This window comes from Parasteatoda tepidariorum, chromosome 2 (genome assembly GCF_043381705.1).
Source record: "Parasteatoda tepidariorum isolate YZ-2023 chromosome 2, CAS_Ptep_4.0, whole genome shotgun sequence".
Lineage (NCBI taxonomy): Eukaryota > Metazoa > Arthropoda > Arachnida > Araneae > Theridiidae > Parasteatoda > Parasteatoda tepidariorum.
In genome coordinates this window covers 90,767,100-90,791,542 of record NC_092205.1, presented here as the reverse complement: position 1 = coordinate 90,791,542, position 24,443 = coordinate 90,767,100, and the positions used below count along the sequence as shown (strand labels likewise).

At 28.8% G+C, this 24,443-nt stretch overlaps 3 protein-coding genes across 6 annotated transcripts in view; 2 read left to right on the top strand and 1 right to left on the bottom strand.

Moving 5' to 3' along the window:
* On the top strand, positions 1 to 19,991 carry LOC107443535 (replication protein A 14 kDa subunit). Its single transcript, XM_016057479.3, has 4 exons — positions 1 to 284; positions 3,806 to 3,880; positions 18,042 to 18,153; positions 19,849 to 19,991. Exons 1-4 carry the CDS (start codon positions 195 to 197, stop codon positions 19,917 to 19,919), a joined length of 348 nt encoding a protein of 115 aa, XP_015912965.3. The 5' UTR covers positions 1 to 194; the 3' UTR covers positions 19,920 to 19,991.
* On the top strand, positions 3,887 to 8,139 carry LOC139424794 (uncharacterized). Its single transcript, XM_071177895.1, has one exon. It carries the CDS (start codon positions 3,948 to 3,950, stop codon positions 6,306 to 6,308), a length of 2,361 nt encoding a protein of 786 aa, XP_071033996.1. The 5' UTR covers positions 3,887 to 3,947; the 3' UTR covers positions 6,309 to 8,139.
* The window catches only part of LOC107443478 (GATOR complex protein mio), a 46,353-nt gene continuing 41,846 nt past the window's right edge, over positions 19,937 to 24,443 (bottom strand). For all 4 annotated transcript variants that reach the window (XM_043043482.2, XM_043043483.2, XM_043043486.2 and 1 more), the window contains exons 25-27: positions 23,027 to 23,135; positions 21,046 to 21,139; positions 19,937 to 20,101 (exon numbers count right to left, since the gene is read on the bottom strand). In XM_043043482.2, coding sequence (XP_042899416.1) covers positions 20,014 to 20,101; positions 21,046 to 21,139; positions 23,027 to 23,135 — 291 coding nt within the window. In that variant the 3' untranslated portion in view covers positions 19,937 to 20,013. The remainder of the gene's footprint in view (positions 20,102 to 21,045; positions 21,140 to 23,026; positions 23,136 to 24,443) is intronic.

Here is a 24,443-nt window from a genome sequence, read left to right as displayed (position 1 = left end):
ACGTGGGAAGCAATTGCTCATTGCTTGGCGGGTTCGTAATTTTCAAGTTCTTTTGTTTACTTAACTGTTAACATTGTAGATATTGTGTCTTTTTTTTTAAAAGTTCGGAGAAGTTTATTTATCTCTTTGATTATTCTAATTTCTGTAATAACTTCATTGAAATTACATTTGTTGTTTCATTATAAGTATTCAGTATGAATTCCCAAACTCGTAAACGTGTGACTGGTGCGTCGCTCTCTCAATACTTGGGACAATATGTTACAGTGTTTGGAGAATTTATGCAGGTTTGTTTAAACCTCAATTGAATGTTTTTGTTCCCTGCCATTTTACAATAATGATTAAAAATAACAGCGATTTCATTAGCAGTTTTCAATGTGTCATTTTTTTTTTTAAATCTAATTCGCAGCCATCACTACTTTTTTCCAAAAGTTGTTTAGTAACTTTAAAAAAGTCATTGCTTGAAATGGAATTTAACTTTTCCTAGACAAATCATAAGTCTTCATCATAAGTTTCCCATAAAATTTAGTTTACTTTTCTATTATCAAACTTGGAAGCATAACATGTCTTGTTCTCATCTTTCCTTTTTTCGAATTTATGACATGGCTTTAAAATACGAAAATGGGCTCCTTATAGAGTCCTATATTTTAGGGAAATCTTAATCATGGTGCGTAGCTCTTTTAAAATGTGCTTTTTTTGATTTTCGTTTTTAGCCCTCAAAGGTGCTTTTTTCATTGAGTGTTTTTAAAGAGCTTAATTTTTCCTTTTCGAAATTGAGATTTTTTTCCCATTACCATGTTGATTACAGCCAAGTATTATGCAATATAGCGCTTTTCACATTGTTCTACTCAACGTTTTCACAATTCATTCAACCACAATCTGTTTCGGCATGCCCTTGGTCCATAGCGTATGAAAGCGCTAATCATTTTACATGTTGGATGAAATACTTGCGAGTCTGCATGTGCGTCTACTGAGCAGGGTTCGGTGAGATTATTGCACTCTCACGTGTAACTCTGCCGCATTTTGCAAGATATTCTCAATTTCAGACTTCATTTTCCACCCTCTGATATCGAACCAGTAAAATTTCTTTATCATTTCATAATGGCTAATATAATCAAGAGAAAGTTCTTCGTCAGAAACTAGTTAATGTATATAGTGTTTAAAAATAAAATTTTGAGTGCTTACAAAGTAAAAGGTGCTTATTTTTTGTTAAGAGATTTTCTATGCACCCTGTAAATTATCTTAAAATTGTTTTTAATATTAAGATAAAAGTTAAAAATTTTTAGTATTTATAATTATTATCTTTAACTCAAATTTATATCCGACCTGGAGAATTTACATCCAACTCCAAAATAAAAAACTTTAAATACAACATATTTTTGGGGAGATTACAGTATCGTGATCTGTAACAGAATAATTGCCAAATCTTGGCAACTTCCGGGCAGTGGCCTGCAAGAAACTGAAATAAAAAATCACAGAAAAGAATCAACTCGAAAGGTATAATTCATAGCTATCTCCGGGCAAACATCTACAATTTTTAGAAAAATTGCAAGTTTAAAACTATTTGGCACCTTGGCGATTGTAGTTGGTGCGACAGATAACGATACGAAAATATTCCCCATATTTTAGTCATTAAAAACTGCTTAGAATTCTTTATTTATATGTGTCCATGCGTTGGAAATTTTTAAAATTATTTCCAACAACGGATTTTAGACACGTTAAAAAATTGAAAAATGAAATAATAATTTAGTAAAAAATACTGCATTGCCTTAATAAATCAGTTTCTTTTTTTTAACTTTCTAATTTTATTCTAACTTTGCAATTGATATGAAAAAGGGTAAAAAGATCTGTAATTATTAAAGAAGTGGAAATTTAGTGTAAAATCTTTGATCTATTTATCGAATCATATTAATCTTTAATAACCTCTCTTTTGTATTAACAAATGTGTGTTGTAAACAAAACTAACTTAAAGGAATTTAAAAAAAAAAAACTGAAATTAAAATGTACCTATTCAATATAGAATTATTTTTTCTGAAAACATTCATGAAAGTAAAAATATCCAACATAAATGTCTACAACAGTAAAATTAAAACGAATTATGCATAAATAATGAAAAATTCTATTCAATTATTATTTTATGGTTGAGTTGTGTTCTTATTTTTTTTATACTTGTAGGGTAGATTTAATAGCATAAATTTGGATTTTAGAATGAATAAAATGGAATAATAGGGATTAACATATTTGAAGGAAAAGTAGCATATTCTTAAGTTTTGTACACCTACCACGATGATTTCGCTTTGCGAGTGAAAAGTTTGATAATAGCTGGAGATGTTGAAAGAAAATTTAGTTTCCTCAGTAACTAGCATGAATTCGTCTTTTTTCCAGGCAATTAATTTTGGAATTCAATTTCTTATCAAAACTTTCCTCAATTTTATCGAATCTTTTATCTCAGAAAAAAAAAATGTTTTTATCTTGTAAACATTTTCTTAAAGGGGAGATTTCCGTATCCTGATCTGTAGCAGAATAATCGCCAAGTCTGTTGAAAAATGTAAAATAAAAATAAAAATAAAAAAATGTAAAATAAAAATAATAAAATTTAAAAAAATTAAATAAATAAGTAAGAAATGAGAAATTTTAGATTTCAAATTTGAGTCATCGCTTTTTAATGCGCTCAATTTGAACAGATTTTGTCGTAAGTCTATTTCGTTTCTCGATCACCTTTTCAACGGTTTTACCTACGAAATTCTGCACGATTTTAAAAAAAACCCAATTTTTAATACGATATTATGATGCATGAATTTTGAATTTGAGTAATCCCTTTTCACAATCAATTATTGATGAAAGGGAAAATTTCTTAGAATAAGTGTGTTTTTTTCAATGAAAGAGTATTTTTTGAATGAATTCTAGCAATTAAAAGTATTTAATTTTCTGCAAAGATACTAATTTTTTTATATAAAAATTTAGAGCTAGAACACTAACGTTTATATAAAAACTATCATATTTGCCACCAACTTGACGAAATGGATCATGGTATATGACAATTAAGTCATTTAATAAAATTTTTGTCTTATTTTTGTTCTTATTTAGGCAACTATTTTCACAGTTTTCGGCNTTCATTCAAAAGGTAGAATTTTAATTAACATTATTTGTATTATTTTTTGAAAAAAATTCATGTTTATTAATTACTTTCTACAGCTATGCAAATCTATATTAAGACAGCATTAAATGTTTACTTTAATCTATACTTTCAATCTCAAGAATCAAACGATTTTTAAAATTGTAATTTCAAATGTGTTGGAATTTAACACACACCAAGAAAGTAATTTTGTTAACTAAAATTAATTAATGCAGCAATTTATTTAAATTAAATTTTAATACTAAGAAAAGAAAATAATATAAGTATCAAAAATTTAAAACACTGTTTTTTAACTTTTGAAATCAATATATATAGATAAAAAAAATTAGTTGATTTAAATCAATGATTTTTTTAAAAAAATCATTTGATTTAAATCAAGATTTAAATCAAGCTGATTTAAATCAACGAACCCTGCTTTCAAGGGATAAATTTTACATATCTATTGCACATATATGAACATGAGTCGTGTAAATAGCTTGTACAGACTAATACCACTGGTGAAGTGATTAGTATCTGTCATATCTTGTCAAATTATGATCACAATTTGAATTATTTATTTCTGCTTTTATTATCTTTTAAAAATAATTAAAATATAAAATGCACTAAATTCTTTATTTCTCTTTCATATATACAATGGAAGAATTCTAAGATTTTTATTTGATTTTTTAACAGTTGGAATCAAGTGGAAGAACATTTACCATGAAAACTGCCAGCAATGATATTGTTACTGTTCAACTACAAGAACCCGTAAGTCAACTCTAAAACTGAACTTTTCTTCTTAACATTGTTATTTATTTGCTTGTGTGATATAAATATGAGAATCGTTCAGATACGCCCAGAACTTTTTTTGTATAAATTAGACGTTGAAGAATATAAATTTTTTCGTAAAAATCGTAATGCATTGAAAAAGATGTGGACGGCACAAGGACCGACATATTGGCTTCGTTTCTTATTAACATATCAACTGAGTTTTGAAGATTATGCATCCAATCATGCTGAACTCAGTGCGTTTGTGATATCCCACTACGAAAGACACGTACCAGACTTCGTTTATATAAGAATTCATAAGCAAATTGTAGAATCTACATTCGAGAGAGTCGAATCTTTTATAGAAAATGTTTTTCGAATTGTACAGAATTTTCACAAAGCTTCCCTATACACTACCGAAAATCCTATTTATTCTGAAGAAAGTTTAGAACATTTAAGCTCTGCTATGGAACAGAATGATAGTGGAAAAGTGACTTATTCTGGTATAGTTTCTTTATTATGTATCATGTATTGCGGATTCGTTGATGGCTTTCTTAAACTTTTAAGAAAATGGTTAAAAGAATCTGATGTAAGCAAAGAAGATGAAAATAATATTGATCTTACTATATATTACTGGAGACCCCAAAAGAGTTGGGAATGCAAAAAATTTATGCCAACATGTTTTGAGAAGTATTTAGCTACCCACTGGGGAGAATCTCTTCCAAAACTTTTGCTAACGTGCGATATTTATAATATTTTTAATAATCATGCCGAAGACGAGGAATGTTCTTGCCAATTTAAGGATGAAGAGAGTATATTTGGCTTGCTAAAAGATAAGTATAAGGTTGGCAAGCCACAAGCTTTGAGCGTTGTTCATATTTACAAACCAGAAACAGCTTTATGTCCAGAACACAATAATTGTTATGTAAAACTTCTGCATGGCAAAGAATGCCTGGAACCTTACATATGTCTTGGTATGAATTCGACTTGTAGCAGAACTTGTGAAACGGTTCTTAAAAGTAAGCATAAAGAAGAAGTAAAGGATTTCTGGAAAAAATCTATTGTTGAAGTCTTTAATTGTAAAAAGCGGAGCCAGCGTAGTGTTTCGACTTTCGTTGAGTCTTGTGACTCACAAATAGAGACATTCTGTCCTTTGAGTGGAAGTAGGAGAAAGCAAGTGAGTCTTGATTTGGAGGAATTATTTTACTGCAATTATGATCCGAACTTTAGAAACTCATATACTCAGCATAAGCGCAAAGAAGAATACCGGCAAAAGTTGAGGAAAAAGCTACTGGAGAGGTATGAATATGACAGCCAAGACCCTGCCCAATTAAAGGATATGTATGACGAAGCGCAAAGGCTGTGGTTAAATGAAATATGCTTCGAAAATTACAGTAAGCTTTTTGCTCTTCAGCATAATCAACCTTGTGATTTTGACGAGCAGCTATTTAAGGTAAAGAAATCCTTAACAACCGTAGCCATTGGAACATCTAGCTTAATATTTGGGCGTGTGGTATTGCCTTCAAGACGTAGATCTTCTCCTAAGACTAATCCTACCACTGAAATAAAAGTTAATATCAGCACTCAAAAGACTTCTAAGAGGAAGAAGAAAAAAGCTGTCATCTCTACCACCACTGAAATTACTAAAGTTAAAATTGCAAGCTCTAGACCCCCAGAAACTAAAGATGAGGCTAATAAAACTGCTTCTCTTACCGATTGCAGTACATTGCTGGATGAGGTAGATTGCAACAGTAATTCCAATGCAAAATGCGTTGAAAGTTTAGTGAATACATCATCGGAACATGCTGAAAGCTTACGTACCACTCCCAAAACTCAAAATAAAGCTGAGATTTCTAATTCTGGTACAGTGCCCGATGAATCGGATACTAAAAGTGATTCAAAAGCAAAATGTGTTGAAAGTTCCTCCAATTCTGATGTAGTTGAAAACGGTGAGAAAAAATGTACCAAGAAAAGTGGCACCAAAACTTCGAAAGATTTGCAGTTAGGCCTAACTGAGTTGTGTAATCAGGGGGGAAATGTGGAAGAATCTAAGCCTAGTGTCAGTGAAGTTTCCAGTGATGTTGATGATGAACTTAACACATTTTACAGTTTTGTTGTGAATGGGGAAGAAAAGACGGATGATACGATTTGCAATGGTACCACAACTGACCTCCCCAATACTGAAAATTGTAATGCTACTGGTGGGAATAAAGAGAAAAAGAATATTCTTTCTGAACGAAAAAGCAAGCTGAAAATCTGTGCTTATTGTTCAAAACAAGAGGTTGTGGTTAAATCATTCAAAAGATGTTCCAGATGTAAAGCAGAAAACTTTCCAGATCAGTATTTTTATTGTTCCAGGGAATGTCAAGTAGCAGACTGGGAAAAATCACACAGAGAATTGCATCTTAAAGCAAGGACTAATCATTAGGGGTTTATTTCACTCTAAATGAACCTTTTAAGGTTGGGTGTTGTGACAATGCAAAAATAGAATAGTTTTTAAGGTGTGAATAAGCACAAGGTATCTGCATACCTGGAAAGTCATGGTTTTCGACCTTAATGGAAAGTCATGATTTTGAGTGATAAATACTAAAAAATCATAAAATCTCCCAATTCATAATGGATTTTGAGTATTGGAGCCTTTAATTCTGTCAGGCAAATCGAAAATCCCACATTGTAATTTGTTCTCACATATTTTAAAAATCGTACATCTCGATCCTTATAGGTGTATTTTAAAAATAACATATTTCTGACCAGTGTTTGGGGGAATTAAAATTTTTTGATGTAAAGTAATTTGATACTACATGGAAAGATGATGAGGCTTTTGTTTGTTTGAAATTAAATTAACATAATCCCTAGAATTGACCTTTTGAAAATAGCGTATTTGAGTTTTGTCAAATAAAAAGATTTTAGCATTAAAAATGTTCTTTAAAGGCATTATTAAATATTTTTAAATCCATGTTCTAATTTATTTGTTTATCACTGTTGTTTAATTTATTTGTTTTTCAGTTTATTTAATATTTAAATAATCTTTTTTTTTTTCAGTTTATTTAATATTTCAGTTATTTTTTATTGCTTTTGTTTAAACTGGCTTATTAAAAAGTACAAAGCATTGCTCATATAAACTGTTGTTTTTGAGAAAGAAAGTTACACTCGTTTAAACCTTTTTTTACTTTTCTTCTTTTGACTAAATTTAGTAATGTATTACCCTGTGTAAAATCTCTTTAATAACTTTTTTTAATTGTGAGGATTTTTATTTGCTTATAAGTTTCCAAGATGTAGTTAAGTAAACAAAAGAGAATTTAACGTTAAGGGGTTCAAACGTTACTGGCTGGTAATGTGACTGGTGTTAGTAAATTTTGATATGCTTACCTCTTGTAACGAAAATTACTGAACACTTTTCTGCGGACCAAAAACTCAACAATAGCTGTCTGATCATATAAATATAAGTTTGGAGAATTGTAGAATTATTTGTTCAGTTATAGGAGACCATGAAAGATAAAGATTTTGGTGCAGTCTTTCCACTCAGGCGCAGTAGCGCATATTAAATTTAAAGTAAGCAAGTTAATTACTAAAATTTCATTCTTTTTTTTTATTAAAATATGAAATAGTATGCACTTTTACAATTTACAGCTATTAAAATTTCAAACATTTATAATGAAGTTAAAATCTTCATCCTCATGTCCACTTTTTTTGTGAATTGAGCGTTGAATGCATTGATTTTTTTCCCATGGGACACAGATTGATTTTTTATTAGTAAACAGACTGCTGGAGCTCATTTCTAACTCAATTTATGAACCAATTAGTAGATCAGACTGGCATAGTAACATAAAGTATCTGCGCACACAATCCAAGAGTATCTGCAAGCTCGTAATATTTTTGATAAGAGAATCATTTTATTAAGTATACGTAAACAATTAACTATTTAATATTTTCATTATTCTTGGCAAAAATATATATATATACATGCACATTAACATTAAGAGCAGTAGAGGAACAATAATAGTTATACATAGAACTACGTTCATATAAAGTAATTGTCATATTAAGTAATATTAGTAAATTTACTCCAAACGAAATTACATTAAAAGATTTCCTACTCTCACCGCAATAATCTATTTTCGTTGTAAAACAATTGTCGAGTTAAGTTGTAAAAAAATCAACGAATTGTAGGCTCGCCCGCTAACGATGGGATTACTAATCTTTGGGCTAAAGTGACAATTGTCTTTTTTCTTTGGAAGCAGCATACACGAAACACTGACTTTCTTAACTTTGCATAAATCATAGTTATGCTGTCTGCTTCATGTTTTTATTTTCTTATTTTTTGTTTACTTTTTTTTGCAGACGCGATTACTTTTTTTTATATTACCACAAATATTAAAAAAGTATGTGTAAAATTGGAGAATCATCACCGATGTATCCGCTCACAGTGTGCACGTGTGCGTCTATATTATCTAACTATGCAGACTGGTCTAAAGAAATATTTTACTCATACAGTGGAGCTTTTAAGCAGGGTGGGCATTTTGTGTGAAAAAAAGCTATTTCTTCTATGATACAAATGGAAGAAACTAAGAATGACTAATTGTTTAGCATTGATAATTATTAAAATAGCTTAAATTTAAACAAGTTAAATTTAAGATATCACCAAAAAGTTAAAAAATCTTCATTCTCTTTTTTTAATTTTATATTATACATTATTATTTAATTTTACATACATTATTTAATTTTATACATCAAGAAATTTTAGTGGTTAGTCTTGAGGACCAGTAACTAAAAGATGTCACTAGATTGTACACATTTTCATCTGTCCATTTATTTTTCGATTAGATTTTTCGAAAAAATATTTTTTTAAGTGAAAGATAACTCTGAGAATGTGTAACACTGACAATTGAATGAAAGATGCTGTTTTGCAACAAAAAAATAGACGAAATCAACTGACCATTCCTTTTCATCAATTGTTTGTCCAGGATACCACTAATAATTACTTTATAGTAGTTTAAGCCAGAGTTATGTAATATTGGACAAACAGACCACTGTTAATTTGGAGCACTGTTGTAGTTTTAGATAGAATTTTAAGATCTATATATCATATTGTCTAAGAGTTAATTAAGGTATCTCAGTGTTTGATTTTGAAAATTTATGCTATTTGTAATTGTGAATTTAATATGTTATATACATGTAGTACTGCATATGTTCGGAAGTGTATGTATGTTTAGTATGCGATTTGTTAATGAATGAAAGATATTGATTATATTGATGAAATTTAATCTTGACATTAAAAGTTCTTGCAACTCTAAAATTAGGTTTTACTGTTCCTTTACGTAACATATACAGGGCTGGTTGTGCTCCGGAAAAAATCCGGTTTTCCGGAATTTTCGCTAACAGTAATCTGGAAGTTTCCGGAAATCGAAGGTCCAGATGCTTCAAAAAATCATTGATCACAGAAGTTTCCGGAAATCAAATTTTCAAAGGTGGAACTTAGAAACAAAGTTTATTTTATTTGTTAGCCAGAGAGATACTTTAAAGCTTATATTCATGATTAATATAAATTTTTTATCAGTAAATAGTTATAATCATAAACTGAAGAAAGAAAGACATATTTGTAAATTTTAATTACTTCTCCAGGTCATCATAGGTATGTTTAAATGGTATAGGTATGTGTAAAATTTTAAATATAGTTAAAGTAAACTAAGAAATATTGAGAAAAAGGAAAAAAACCTTGTTTAAATTTTTTTCTAATTTTTCAATTTGAACTGGTTTTTTTTTTTTTTTTTTCTTAACTCAAGAAATTTTCCGGAATTTTAACTTGGGCTCACAATCACCCCTACATATATAAATTTTACACAAGTTTAGTTTAATTTTTCAAGAAATTCATTAAATTCCTTTTTCTAGTTTTCACTTGTGATGTAATTACTACCTTGGAAATTAATAATACTGATTGTTTAAATTAGATTTCAATTATAGTTCATAATACATTTAAAATATTGTTTTAATATTTAACATTTCTTTTTGAAAAACCGTTTCTTTGTTCTTGGGTCGGAAGAAACCTATTTCGTCTAAGTTTTTTCCTCCTTGAAAAAATCTTACTATCTGCGACTAGAACATAAAACATTTCTCAACAAGCTACATGCAGATTTTACCACTTTCTTTATGGATTAATTATTATATTTAATTTTTCATTGGCCCCCTAAAAGTTATTATATTTGATACTTCACTGAGAAATGCATGTGTACAAAGTAACAGAACAAAGAATCAGAAATTAATTTATTTTTCAATTTGCTTCTGCATGGTGATTTATACTATCAAAGGAACTTATATTCCGGACTAGTTTTTTAAACTTTTGAGAACTACAACTATGAAACTAACTTTGTAAATGAAATTGTGTAATGTTGTGGTAGTTATTGTAATTTAATTACCATGTTGTTGCACATAAATTAAATTTGTTTTGAAATATTGTTTAATTTTGTAAGCAAAAGCTTGTATTCTAAGTAATTTATTTTAAAACAGGTTGTGTTAAAGTAAATGGCCTTGTTAACGACAAAAACTATATTGTGGAATTGTAAGATTTTGTTGTTCATGTTATTTACAAAATACTATTTTCCAGTACATCTCAAAAAGATCAGCTTATATTAAAAAAATAAATACTAGATCTATTTTTCTTCCTAGCACTGTTTCATTCTGGATAAATTCTATAATTTTTCATTGTTAGTTTTTTTATATTTTTTTTATAAGCTGATAAGTTTAATGATTAACTGTATATTTCCAATTTTTTCTGTGCAGCTGGTTCATGTATGCATTATCTAGCTTTGTATATATGCTAATACAAATTTCAATGATAAACCAAATGTAACCCAGTGTCAGGAATATATTCTTTGTTCTATAAAGCACACTAAAATATAATTCTCACGATTCTCACAAATAACATGTAATCTTACAACAATAATTGTATAAAATGATTCCTTACAATTATTTCAAATTGAGGGATTTATAAAGGTTTAATGTATAATTATTACATCTGTTGTACGTTGATTTGATGAAGAATTTATATAAAGAAATTCATTTGCCATTCAAAATATTGGAAGTAAATTAAGTTTTTTTTTTTTTCTTAAGTGTTTAATGTAAAATGTATTTATTTTATATATTTATATTAAGATGTTTTTTATATTACAAAAGGCAAAACTTTTAAGAAGTTTATCGAATAATGGTTAACTGTTGCTAATCATTTAACTGCTGATGTTTTGATTATACAATTCATATTTTTCACATAACGTCACTATTCTTTATTTAATAACAATTCTTTTTTCAATATTTTAAATGCTAGTTCTTCCAGAAAATTGGAAAATCTTTTATATTGAAATAAAAAGTTTTTTTTTTCAAAGCATTTGAATTTTACACAAAATTGTTTATTTATAACAAAAAGTGAAAGAAAGATTTTCTGCACTGTTTTCTTACGATGAAAATCAATTAAACTTTTTAATTTTCAAATGGCTTCTTTAGAACTGTTTGGAGCTAGCTCCAAAAACTCTATATCTGGGAACTGACCCATTGCTTTTTATTTAAGACTTAATTATTTGCTAATTACTTTGGAAATAAGCAAAACTACTCAACATCTTCAATAAGAGTAGTAACCTATTAGCCATTTTTTGTTCACGGTTTTTCTGTGGAATAAAAGTTAATAAGGCCAGTTTTAATTTAATTAAATATGATTAATTTAACATACATGAGGTTTATTAGCTTTTGTGTAATTACTATCTCAATTACGATCAGAAAAAAGGAATAATAAGTTTCAATTCTTAACATTTATAATTAAATATTTTATTGGTTCTTAAATGGTCGAATTTTACAAAATGCTCATAATTTAATATGTTTAACTTCCATTTTTTTTAATGTGTTTTTATTTTGTGAGATTGCCAATTTTCAGGTACATTTGTTACACCATTATAAGATATATTATAACTTTTTGCACTGTTACTTTTTGTTTTAAGTATTTGGTACGTAAAAAGTGCTTGAAATGTGTAATTTCAAAATTAATTAATTTTGATGAAATAAAGGGGTTTAAATTATTATGCTTGTATTTTTTCTATGGCAGTCGTTTTAATACAGTACACAATACATTCATATAGGAATTATTCATTCTCTTTTAACACAAAATTCTGGTTAATTTGTTTTCTTTGCTCTGTCTCTGAGGAAAATGTTTTTAAAAAAATTTATAATTTGAACTATACTTTGGATAGTCTCAAATTTTCCACCACAATTACCTTTAAATTATAATATTGAAATCTACCCCTTAAATAATTTTCCTGGGGAAAAAAACAGTTCTCTCCTTTCTATACTCTTTCTATACACTATTTAGTAATCATTCAAAGCTTGTCACTCCCTCATGGTGCGTAGCGTTTTTAACAACTGCCTAAATGTGCTTATTTTAATTTTTTAAATGCCCTTGAAGATGCTTTTATTATTAGGTGTTTTTAAAAAGTGCTTAATTTTCCCTTTTCGAAAATGAGATTTTTTTTCGTTACCATGTCGATTTTCGTCAAGTATTATGCATAAGCGGGCTTTTCACATTGTTCTACTCACCGTTTTCACAATTCATTTCGGTGTACTGTCGGTCCATAGCGTATGAAAGCGCCAATCATTTTACATATTTGATTAATTACTTTCTAGTCCGTATGTGCATGTATACTGAGCTGGGTTCGGTGAAATTCTTGCACTCTCATGTGCAACTCTGTTGCATTTTGCAAGATATTCTCAATTTCAAGCTTCATTTTCTACCCTCTGATATCAAATCGAAAAATATCTTGATCATTTTTTAATGGCTAATGTGTCAAATTCTAGTTATTTTATCTTGATCATATAAAGTCTTTGAGAATTATTTTGCATTTTGTTAATGTACATAGTGCTTAAAAATATTTTTTGAGTGCTTAAAAGGTGCTTATTTTTTCTTGAAAGATTGACCCTGTCCCTGAAAAAGAAGCTGAAATCGAAAGGCCCCTCAGTAAAAGAGTTCTTTTCAGTGTGGACTGAAAGGAAAAGGTTACAAACAAACTTTCTACTAAATGGGGGGGGGATTTAACGACAGGCACTAAACTTTTGTTCCTCACCTCGGAAGTGTTGCTCAGTTAACGTTATCCAGTGGATACCTGAGTCACAGAGGCAAGCAACATCACCCACACCACAGATACCCATCACCCAACAGAAAAACATCCATGCCCTGATCAGGATGCGAACCCGCAACCATTGGCTTCACTGTCAGGCAAGCTGACCCCCTAAATGGAAAGGCTGAAACACAGGTTTTCTTCAAAGTATAGCTATTCTTTTAGTCTTAAAGCTGTACTTGTTTTTGGTTAATGATTTATTGCGGCAGTTACATTTTGAATTTTCGCTCTGTATTGTTTTTAGGCCCTTACTTAGACTTTGCTAATAACTATAGCTAATAAATAAATAATGGTTGATTTAATGAGGAAAAAAAATGTAGCAACATTTTTAGATAAAGTTTACATGTTCAATGCTTGATTGTGGGGTTAATATTTTTTTATTTATCTCTTTCATTTATGTAAATAATCACAGTTAGAATTCTTTGCGGTTTCGAACTTTTCTTCTGGTTATTTTCCACTTCAAATCATCCAAATTTAACAGGGTACTATTAACTTTTGTTTCTGTATTATAAAATGTGGACTAAAAAGCAAACATTATTATTTACTTTTATTTAATATCAACTTATAACATTTATTATGGCTTATTTTTTTAAGCATTAAAAGCTGATTTTGACAAAGTGGGCCCAGCCCGAAAATATCGCTGCCATTATTTTTTCAGGTGAAACCACTTGAAAAAATAACTTTTTTTTCTTCAAAATTTACGGTACTAAATCAATATGTTTTACTTCAAAAGCAAAATTATTGTTGTTTAAGCAAAGACTTCTTAACAATTGAAGGCATTAACTGAAATGCATTCAACTTGTTTTGAGTCTTGTCTCTAGTTTGGAGAAAAAAAATTAATGTCTGTTTTTATGAAGAAAGCTTTTGAGATAATGTTTTTTCGAATCAAATTTTCACTAATTGGAAACGCTTTTAAAAATGCAGCGCTGTTAGAGAAAATAAAAATCTAGTTTCTATTCTTCAAAATTCATTTTTCTATTTGTCTCTCATATCATAAATTAACAAATTTTAGAACTTAACAAATATGTGTAAAAATAAGTTTTAATAATGTATAGTGAAAAATACTATTTTAGATTTATTCTTTATTAAATCTATTAGAATTTGCCCCCAAAAAAACAAAGCTGAAAAATATTTTTCCAAATAATAATTTGCTGAATATTTAGCCAATTATTCAGCCAACCTGCAAACGAATATTCGGCAAAAGGGCCGAATATTCGCTACATCCCTGTCAATAACAAAATTTTGTACAGGCTGCAAATAGTGAGTGTTCTATATGTCAGGAAGAGAATGGATATTATTCCATCTTTCTTCAAGATCTTTGAATTTATTTATCTCATTTTTCAATATAAATGTCCCTTGATATTTTGGGTATTTCCTGCAGCAATTTTTGCAAATTCTTCTGCAGTTGTGACTCACCTTCCAGTCAAGATGATTTCCCACTCTACATTTTATAATTCCTAAAATGCCATCAACAGCCATGGCTTGTGGCAAAAAAGTTCCAAGTTGCCATTACTCCATCTTATTCTAACAGGGTGTGTAGCATTTTTAAAAAGTGCTTTAAGGTGCATATTTTCGTTTTTTTAAAAGTCTTTAAAGGTGCTTTTTAAAAAGTGCTTTATTTTCCCTTTTCCAAAATGAAATATTTTTTTCTTTACCATATTTATTTTCGATACGAATTATGCAAAATGACATTGTTCTATTCGACGTTTTCACAATTAATTCAACCCTGATCTATTTCGGTGTAGCCGATGAAGACGCCATTCGTTTTGCATGTTTGATTAAATACTTGCGGATCCGCATGTCCGTACACTGAGCTGGATTCAGTGAGATTCTTCCACTCTCATGTGCATCTTTGCTGCATTTTGCAAGATATTCTGAATTTCAGGATTCAGTTAGTTTTTAATTGATAATTTAAAAATACTTAATATTTATAATCGGTAATATCCTTATGCCACAATTTTGGGTTTTTGACTGTCAAAAGGTTTTTTTTGACATGACGGATAAAACCTTTAATTCTCAAAAACTTGTCCACTTCGCTTAATTATGATTTTTTTTAAGTGCTTAAAAATATTTTTTGAGTGCTTAAAAGGTGCTTATTTTTTGTTGAAAAATTTGGCTACGTACCCTGTCTAACATGAATCCTAAATTAGTAAACATGTATTGACTTGCAGCCCCCGTCAGTAAAAAATTATATGTTTATTAATTGAGGAAATGGAATCAATAAGTTATCAATTGAAGCAATAAGGAAGGCGAAAACAGCTAAGCCTTTTCATCACTTATAAACGTATATTCTCTTTTGGCAGCTATGTTGTCACTCTAATATTGCAATGAAGGAATTGTCTGTAAGAAATTTTTTTAGTAATACCAACATGAATTACTGTGAGTGATATGAAATGTGACAATATCTTTTTGCTTATTTTTTGCAAATCTTGCGTATGTGATGTTTAAATATTAGATTTCTTATGGGTTAAATAATAAATGTGTTTAAATAATTTTTGCTAATAATTATGATTATATTTATTAAATGGCATTATTAATGTTGTGGTTTAAAATATATATTGACTTTAAATTAAATATTTATTTAAAAGAAATAGGAATATGAACTTAAAGAAAATATTTGTCTCATAATATTAAATGCTAAAAGAAAGAACAAAAAAAAAAAGAAGATATTGTTGCCAGCTCAAAATCAGACCAGATATCTGACCATTGTACGATCTGTTGCATCCCCAATTCATTGATAAATAAATTGAATTTAATCGTAGTTTTTCTAGCATTTAATTGAATTAATGAAAAAACAAGTTTAAGTATTGTTAATTTGTTATGGTTTTGAAGAGAGATTAAGTAACAAAACAAAGTTTTTTTTAAAGAAATAGTTAACTTTTTTTTTCTTTCTAAAATTACCAGTTGGATACCAAAGCAATCCCCTATTTTTGCTGTTTTGTAGTTTAATTTTAACCTTCTAATAGTCCTGAAAATAAAAAACTACATTTCCAGTTGCATGTTTCTCTGAAGAGTTTAATTACATAATAAAATTCTATGAGGAAACTGTGAAGGGATGAAAGATACTTACAAGAGGGTTAAGCCTATTTGGTATTAATAAGTGGCAGTTCAACCAATATTAAATTTAAATAAATGAAATTTTAAGGTAAACATTATTAAAGAAATGAAATATTGGAAAATAAATGTTAATAAAATTATTAGAGAGGAGAGTAAGGTATAGTTTGTATATCTGTGCTGTGAAGTGCTTCTGGCAAATGTCTATTCCAAACAGTGTAAGTATAATTAATTTTTACACTCAAAATATTTGTTTTTATGTTAAACAACCTGTCATATGTTTTATTAATACATTGTAGTTGAACGCATTGCACATCAGATATTGTAATCAATTGTTAAATTTCAATATACTAATTACAATACATGCTTGTTAATTACTAATTACTCCTAAACTTGCACAATTCGATTATTCTATTTTCTTAGATAATTTTAAAACCCCAGCTGAAACGACTGTTTCTACCTTTAATTACTTGAAGTTTGATTTTTTTTTTTCCCCGACAACATTAGAAAAATTTTCAGGATACAAGTTTGTTCCGCTTAGACTAGAGAATAAATGGTGCGTAGCATTTTTAAGAAGTGTTTAAAGGTGCTTTTTTCATGAGGTGTTTTTAAAAAGTGCTTAATTTTCCCTTTTCGAAAATGAGATTTTTTTTCTTTACCATGTTGATTTTCGCTGTGTATTATGCAAAATCATGGTTTTCACATTGTTCTATTCGACGTTTTCACAATTCATTCAACCACAATCCATTTCAGTGTCTGTCAGTAACGTATGATAGCGCCAATCATGTTACATATTTGATGAAAAACTTGGGAGTCCGCAACTGTGTCTACTGAGCTGGATTCGGCTAGATTCTTGCACTCTCATGTGCAACTCTGCTGCATTTTGCAAGATATTCTCAATTTCAGGCTTCATTTTCCACCCTCTGAAATCAAACTGAAAAATCCCTGGATCTTTTTATGGTGGCTAATATAATCAAGAAAAAGAGTTCTTTGTCAGAAATTAGTTATTTTATCACGATTAAATAAAGTCTTTGTAAATTATTTTGCATTTTGTTTGTTTGTATATAGTGCTTAAAAATATTTTTTGAGTGCTTTAAAGGTGCTTATTTTATGTTGAGAGATTTTGCTATGCACCCTGGAATAAGACCAGTAATTTTCTAGTTTATCTGAAGTTTTCTTAAAATGTCTATTACTGTAATAAATCCTTTCATATTAAAAAAATGTTTGAAACAGTTTCAAAAGTCAAAGTAGAATTATTCAAAGAAAAATTGTCTATTCTAAACATTTTTCAGTACATATTCGCTTATTAGAGACTTCATTAAAAAGATATAAATTGCAAGTTTTTTTTTTTTTTAAATAAATTTTGTGTTATCAGTTTTTAGAGATTCTATTTTAGCATTCATAGCATTAGCAATGGAAAAAAAAATAGTTTTTAAGCCATTTTTCTCGAAATCTGTGGTGAAGCACTTATGTTGTTCTTTCAATTGCAGACAGTATACCCAATCTTCTTTAGCCTAATTTTTTAACTGGGTATTTTTTTTTCTCCCCCAAGTGAAGAAGTCTTTAAATTACAAAAAAAATTTCATTGAATATTTTTGATAATAGGTGTGCTTTAAAACAACCTATCTTGGTTAGATTGCCACTGATAGGTTTTTTTAATTTTTATCAATTAAGCTGACATTTCTTTTAGATTTTTCCAGGATTTGTTTTATCCAAGTCATGTTTACGCATTTCACTTTTGAATCTGAATTTTTTTTTCCCAACTTCATTTCTTTTTGATTGACTAAGATTTTAAAACAAATTAATTAGAATGTGACTTGATATGATTATTTTAATGTTTAAAATGCTGTAAAGATTAGTATATAGTAACAGAAGACTTACTAAGTTGTTCTTAAACTTAATCTAAATAAATTATTGACACTTTTAATTAATTTTGTGTAAATTGCTTCTAACAGGTTCAAGATTTATTGCAAGGATTTATTGAGGTTCAAGGTACTGTCAGCCATAACAACACCATTAAGTGCCAGCATCTTATCAGTTTTCCAAAGGAGTTTTATGAAAAAGCAGGTAAAAGTTTTATTAAAGCTTACTTTATTTGAAAACAACCACGACATGACTAAATTGATTTATTTTATTAAAACCCAATGAAACAGCATTTACAGGCATAATATGAATGAGAAATTAAAATATTAAATAATATTAAGAACTATTATATAGTAAGGTTATGCACTGTAAAAATTTAATGTTTAATTAAAAGTTTTTTATGATGTACGTTACGCAACATTTTATTATTACGCAGGCATTTTATAAAATGCCTAGGAAATGTGTGAAATATAAATTGTTTCATACATTACCGGCTTTAGTTTTAGTAATTGGATTCAATGCCTAGGCATGTAGAATGCTGGACTTCAAACTTTGTTGGTAACATATATGTAATATACGTATAAATATGTATTTCCATTGTTTAAAATTGTTAATTGTAAAGAAATTTTTATGATAAACTTGGCGATTTTCAAAGAATTGCATTATTTTGATGAATCATTAAGATCATTCTGTATTATCAAATTAAGATATTCAAATAATAGGGTATATTTAAAATATTTGTTTAAATTTGATAACTTAGTAAATATTAATTTATTTATAAGAAAAATGAATTACATCATTGATAATCACTTTTTAATGTAGAAATTTTTGTAATGTAAATAATAAAAAATAGAATAAAAATAAGTGAAAAAGGCATTTTGTATTTGTTTAGTTGTGGCAGCCAATATGTACTTAAATTTTTCCCCATTTTTCAATTAATAGTAAAGAAGTCTTCATTACATCAGACCGAATAACCTTCATGTTCGACATTTTTTTATTCTATAATTTTAATGGTATGCTGTACTTATATTTCTATTTTTATTCTGAATTCTATGTTCTAAAGTTATTCAATGTGCCTGCTAAAAACCGTTTTCACCCCAATAATTTTTGAACGGCCAAGAGCCATAGTCATATAAGTAAGGTTTAGGCAGAGTTGGAAAAAATTAGATTTGCTTGTCTTAAATCCGATTTTTTAAAATTTAATATTTTTTTTTTTATTTTTACATTTACCAACCAAAACGTCTGATAAGATGTATTAATAATACTGAAAAGTAATGTAGTTGACATATACGAACATAGTTAAAAGTATTAAAAACTAATCATTGCATCTAACTAAAAGATATGCATTTTACGCCTTTTATTTTTAACATTACTTGTAAGGATGAGGAAGATCATTGGTAACTGCAACCTTTACTTTATGGTTATTGCACCTGATCTCCTTTGTCAGTTGTCATCTTGAGGAGGAGACTTCACATACATATTTTTTGTGAGTATGAAGTCAATTTTGCTCAAAGATTCGAACATCTGGGACAACATTGCTTTAACTACAGGATGTTCCTGTCGGGTGTTTGCGGAACTTGTTTCAGCTATAAAGCTCTTCTGCTTGCCAGGGTTTGGGTACAATAGACCTTTGGTTGACAAGCCTTGCTCCTCAAGGCTGCCCAACCTCTAAGGGTGATGTTTTTTCTTACTAAATTGATCGCTGAGTTTTACCGCTAGGCTTCTTTGTATTGCGAATGGCAACTTTACTATACTTAGACCCTACTTTTATGAGTAAACTAATCCTTCAAAAACTACCGGGGTGACTACAGATTTTAAGTGGGCACAATGTATATCATTTTAATACTACAACTTTTCTAAAGCATGTTTAAACTAATGAAAGCTTAAATGTAATTTCAGACATGTCTTTGCACAATGAGGTATTATCCTTGGCCTCAAGATTTCCTGATCACTATGTAACATTGCCTTAAAGAAAAAGGAATTCTCATTTTTTTTGTATCATTCTTTTTTTTTTATTCAATAAAAATCACAGTATAAGAAAATTATTTGGCTTTATATTTCTAGCTAATACACTTCAGTGACATGTTTTCCTGTTGCATCCAAAGACATACACTTACACATGCAACCAGTAACTGGACACTCATTGTGATTCCTACAATTGAAAAAGCACAAAAATGAAATATTTGAACATACTGAATAACATTTGATCAAATGAAATGATTCTAAATTCATTCTGATAGACACTATCTCTTATAATGTTTTAATAATTGAGAGGGTATTTTTTTTCTAAAAGTTTCTATTTAGTTTTTTTTTCCCTTCACCCTCTCAATGATACAACTAGTTTTGATTATTTTCTTATCTAAACTTATATTTCTATAAAAAATAATATTTCTTAACAATTGGTTTAAAAAAATGTTGCTATTCGGTCAGGATTCACTATTTGATTCCTATTTTCAGTCACAACATGAATTCTTTTTGAACTTTACAGACATTTGTTTCATAACTTTTACCAGTTACTTAGTAACAACTCATAAGGAAAATAAATAGAGGTGTTATAAAATTATATTTACACCCCCTCCCCCCCAAAAAAAAATCCTGGCGATTACGACGGCCCTAGAATGAGTTTAAAAATTATCTCCATATCATATAATTATAGTTGGAGTGATTTTGTTTTTCTCCTGTTTAAACCTGATGACAGGTGAGATGTGCAATTTTGTTAACCAATTACTAAGAGAATGGTATTTAATAAGTTTTCTGGTGGGCAGAACTTTTTCGCTATTTTAATCCATCTTTAGGGCACATTGAACACTTTTTATAAGCAAACAGTTATAAATTTTAAACTACTATTCCCGTTAAATCTGGTTTAGTCACACACGTTGCATCATAGAAAACAATATCTCGCTTGTGTAGGTAGCAATGTCAAAAATAATACTTTTATTAAACCTGACCCAAAAACAATGTACACAAGAACAATCTAACAACTTCTAAATTTGATTTGGCTTGACTTATTTCAACTTAGTTAAAAAAAAAAATACTACTGTCAGATAGCCTATAATTAAATCAGGTTAGACAATTTGCATCAAATGAAATACTGACCTAAACCATTCCAAGATATGTGCAGAATGGCCACCATGGCGACATGTTTGACACCAAGTAAGCCAGTTAGAAAAATCTGTCATCTTTTTCCTCTCTGCAAGAAGACACAGCAATACTTTTAAAACAAACAATGCAAGTTTAAAGAAAATACAATATTTGTATTAAAGTACTTTTAACTATAAAAAGTTATACATGAAATTCCTTAAAAAGCTTAATGATCAGAATGAAAAATCTTATTTTTATTAGAGTACAGTGAAAAGTTGAAATTCTGGAGATTATTAGGTTTGCCATTCTCTCTGTTGAGGGTGGCCCGAATTCCACTTTAACACCCATTTCATGTTTAAAAGGATTTTGCAGAAACAAGATAATCTACAATAATATATTAATAACATATTAGAAACTCCTGACCTACCATTCCAAGAGATGTTGTGTGATGATTTGTTCAGTGACTAGTTAATATTTTGGAATAATTAAATTTTTCATTCTATTCCCTGTATGGAATTCTGTTTCCCAATTTTAATTTTTAAGGATTTAGAACATTTTTGATAACTTTATTAAAAGCTATTATATCTTTGTAGAAGTTTTAAAAAGGCATAAAAACCTTAATGAAATTGTTCCATAAAATACATTTCAATAAAAAATAACTCCAAAACATTAAATTAGCAACAGAATTGACAAATAGGTTCATTCTAAGTTAAATGGGAAACAAGATAAGTAGAATTTGATGCACAAAAACAAATTGCATGCTTTAAATACAAAAGCCAGTCTTGTTCTGATAGATAATCTTGCTTTTTCCAGCCTTACTAAATCTTATTCTTCAAATTCTGACAATATATAAGGATGGTGTTTTCAGCTAAATGTAAATAACAACAATCTATAGCTCTTGACCTTGTCCGAGGCGGCGATATTTTCAAATAGATAATTTTGTTTTTAATAAAAGAAATAAATTATATAATTTATGACTGCTGTATATAATGTCATAAGATATTAAGTAATTCTGTTGTTTTTGAAGTGAAATTTTGTTTTAGTTATTTAGAGATGTTTTGTTAAAAAAGGTGACATGGTTGCTAGATTTTGAAAGAACTCACTTTTTTGGCAGTTCTGATTTGGCTTCTTTTTACTTATTACTGTTCGTTCTTGGTGCAAGCCGTACACCATCCTACATTAGTGTTTAGCATGTTGTTTTAGCAGGGGAGATTAAGTTCATTTTACAAATTTATCATTTAGGTTTAAATTTTGAAGTTGGTATATTGTTAAGAAGTGCTCTATGACGATCCATTTTTCAAATGACAATTCTTATGTCTTGAAATGACTAAGAATCTTATAATGATTCTTCTTTTAAATACAAATTATACATCAGTTAACAAATACAAAAAATACTTTGCAAGATACAATGATCACGTCGTGAGCCAAATAGTTTCAAAACACACCAAAAACAGTAACCCGGAAGTATATAGACAGTCGAGCTTGCAGAATGGCATTTTGAAACAACTAACAGAAGAAACTCGTAATTTTAAGTGAATTATCTTCAAAATGTTTTAAATAAAAAATATTTTTTATTTTATTTATATTATATTTAATATAAATACTTTAAATTATAATTGTTTAATTCATAATTTTGAAAAGGTGGCCGATTGATTAACGACTGCGAAGCCAATCGATGCTCTTCTCTCTGTGTTGTCTTCTGCTGTGTGAATGTGGCCCACCCTATGAACGGGTGTTTGTGGCAGTGTAATGTTGTTTGCTTCCGTGACTTTGGTTCACAGGTGCTCACTGGGTAACAATAAATGAGCAACACTTCCTTCATCTTCAAGGCGAAGAACAAAAAGCTCAGTGCCTGCCATTATTGAAAAAAATAATAATAATTTTGGAAAACTGTTTCTAAAGTTTTGTCACCACTCCAAGTTCAGTATTACTTTTTTTGTTCCTAAAACTGTTGTGTCATGTCTGTCGTAACTTAAGAAAATAAATAAAATCATACCTTCATTTTCTGCTTGGCGCTGCATAGGCAGTCCTGCAGCAGTCCCCATATGGCAAAGACACAAAGAACAACGTGGTAGTGGCTTTCTGCATCCTGGACAACACGTTATCTGAAATAAATACAGAATTGCAGCTCACCGTCTAATTTTCTGTCCTATTCTCACCAAAATATGATTTTTTTTTTTTAAAATCTCTTTCAAATTATGAAATCTAAGAGAATTTTCACTATTAGGGTTCATACACAATTTGCTGGAAAAAAATTCTCTTGAATTTCCCCTGATCATTTTGTAAAAATAACATACAGCAATACAATACAACAGGGAAGAAAACATAAGATTAATATAGATAGATAAAAAACACCAATAAAATCTTAAAAGCATGAAATGCAACAAGATATATTTGGTTGCATTACAAATGAATATACCGTAGTCCCATGTTTATATATCACCAAATCTAAAAATAATTACTAAATTCCCCAACAGTTAAAAAAACCTCAAACAAAAAACACATACCTTGAAAAAAGTTAAAACCTTTACCTTAAAAAAAAAAAGTGCATTAAAGTAATATAAAATTTCAATAAACTATAAATTCTGAGAATCTTGTGACAAATTAATGTTGAAAAATCAATTTCATTTGCGTTTTGAATATGAAGTTACTAGTTTTTATTTTAAGGATACAAGAATTTTTTTCCAGGTTTTTTTTAGCAAAACTTCACGTTTTTTTTTTTTTTTAAAGTTTGAGCTTATTTAATATATATAAGAAATATTATTAAAAATAAATCATAACAGTACATTTTGAACTATATTATTGTAAAATTGTTTTATAGAAATATATAATACATGAAAAGCATGATTCAAATTTATTGAAAATCGAATGGAAGTTACATTATCATTAACTACTGAAAAACTTGCAAAAATAAACTAGTTTTACTAATCTTAATTTTTAAGAGACTAGTTAAAAAGGAACTGAAAATTTTGCTGCTTTAGACTGAAACTGTTTAGATTAGAATTACTTTTCAGAATCAAAGTATTCTACTCTGTCATATCTTATACTTGAATTAAATGCTCTAGATTAAGTTCCAACAAATAAACAATAAAACAATGCTTAAACGTGCTTATTGTTTTTTAAAAGCCCTTAAAGGTGCTTTTTCATTGGGTGTTTTTAAAAAGTGCTTAATTTTCCATTTTTCAAAATGAGATTTTTCTTTTACTATGTTGATTTTCGCTTCGAATTATGCAAAAAGACACCGTTCAAATTGTTCTATTCAACGTTTTAATAATTAATTCAACCCCAATCTATTTCGGCGTATTGTCAATCCGTAGCGTATGAAAACGCCATTCATTTTACATGATTCAAAATTTCATGATTTTTGACAATTGTCAAAAACAATGCCAAAAGATTTTTTTTTGACATGACGA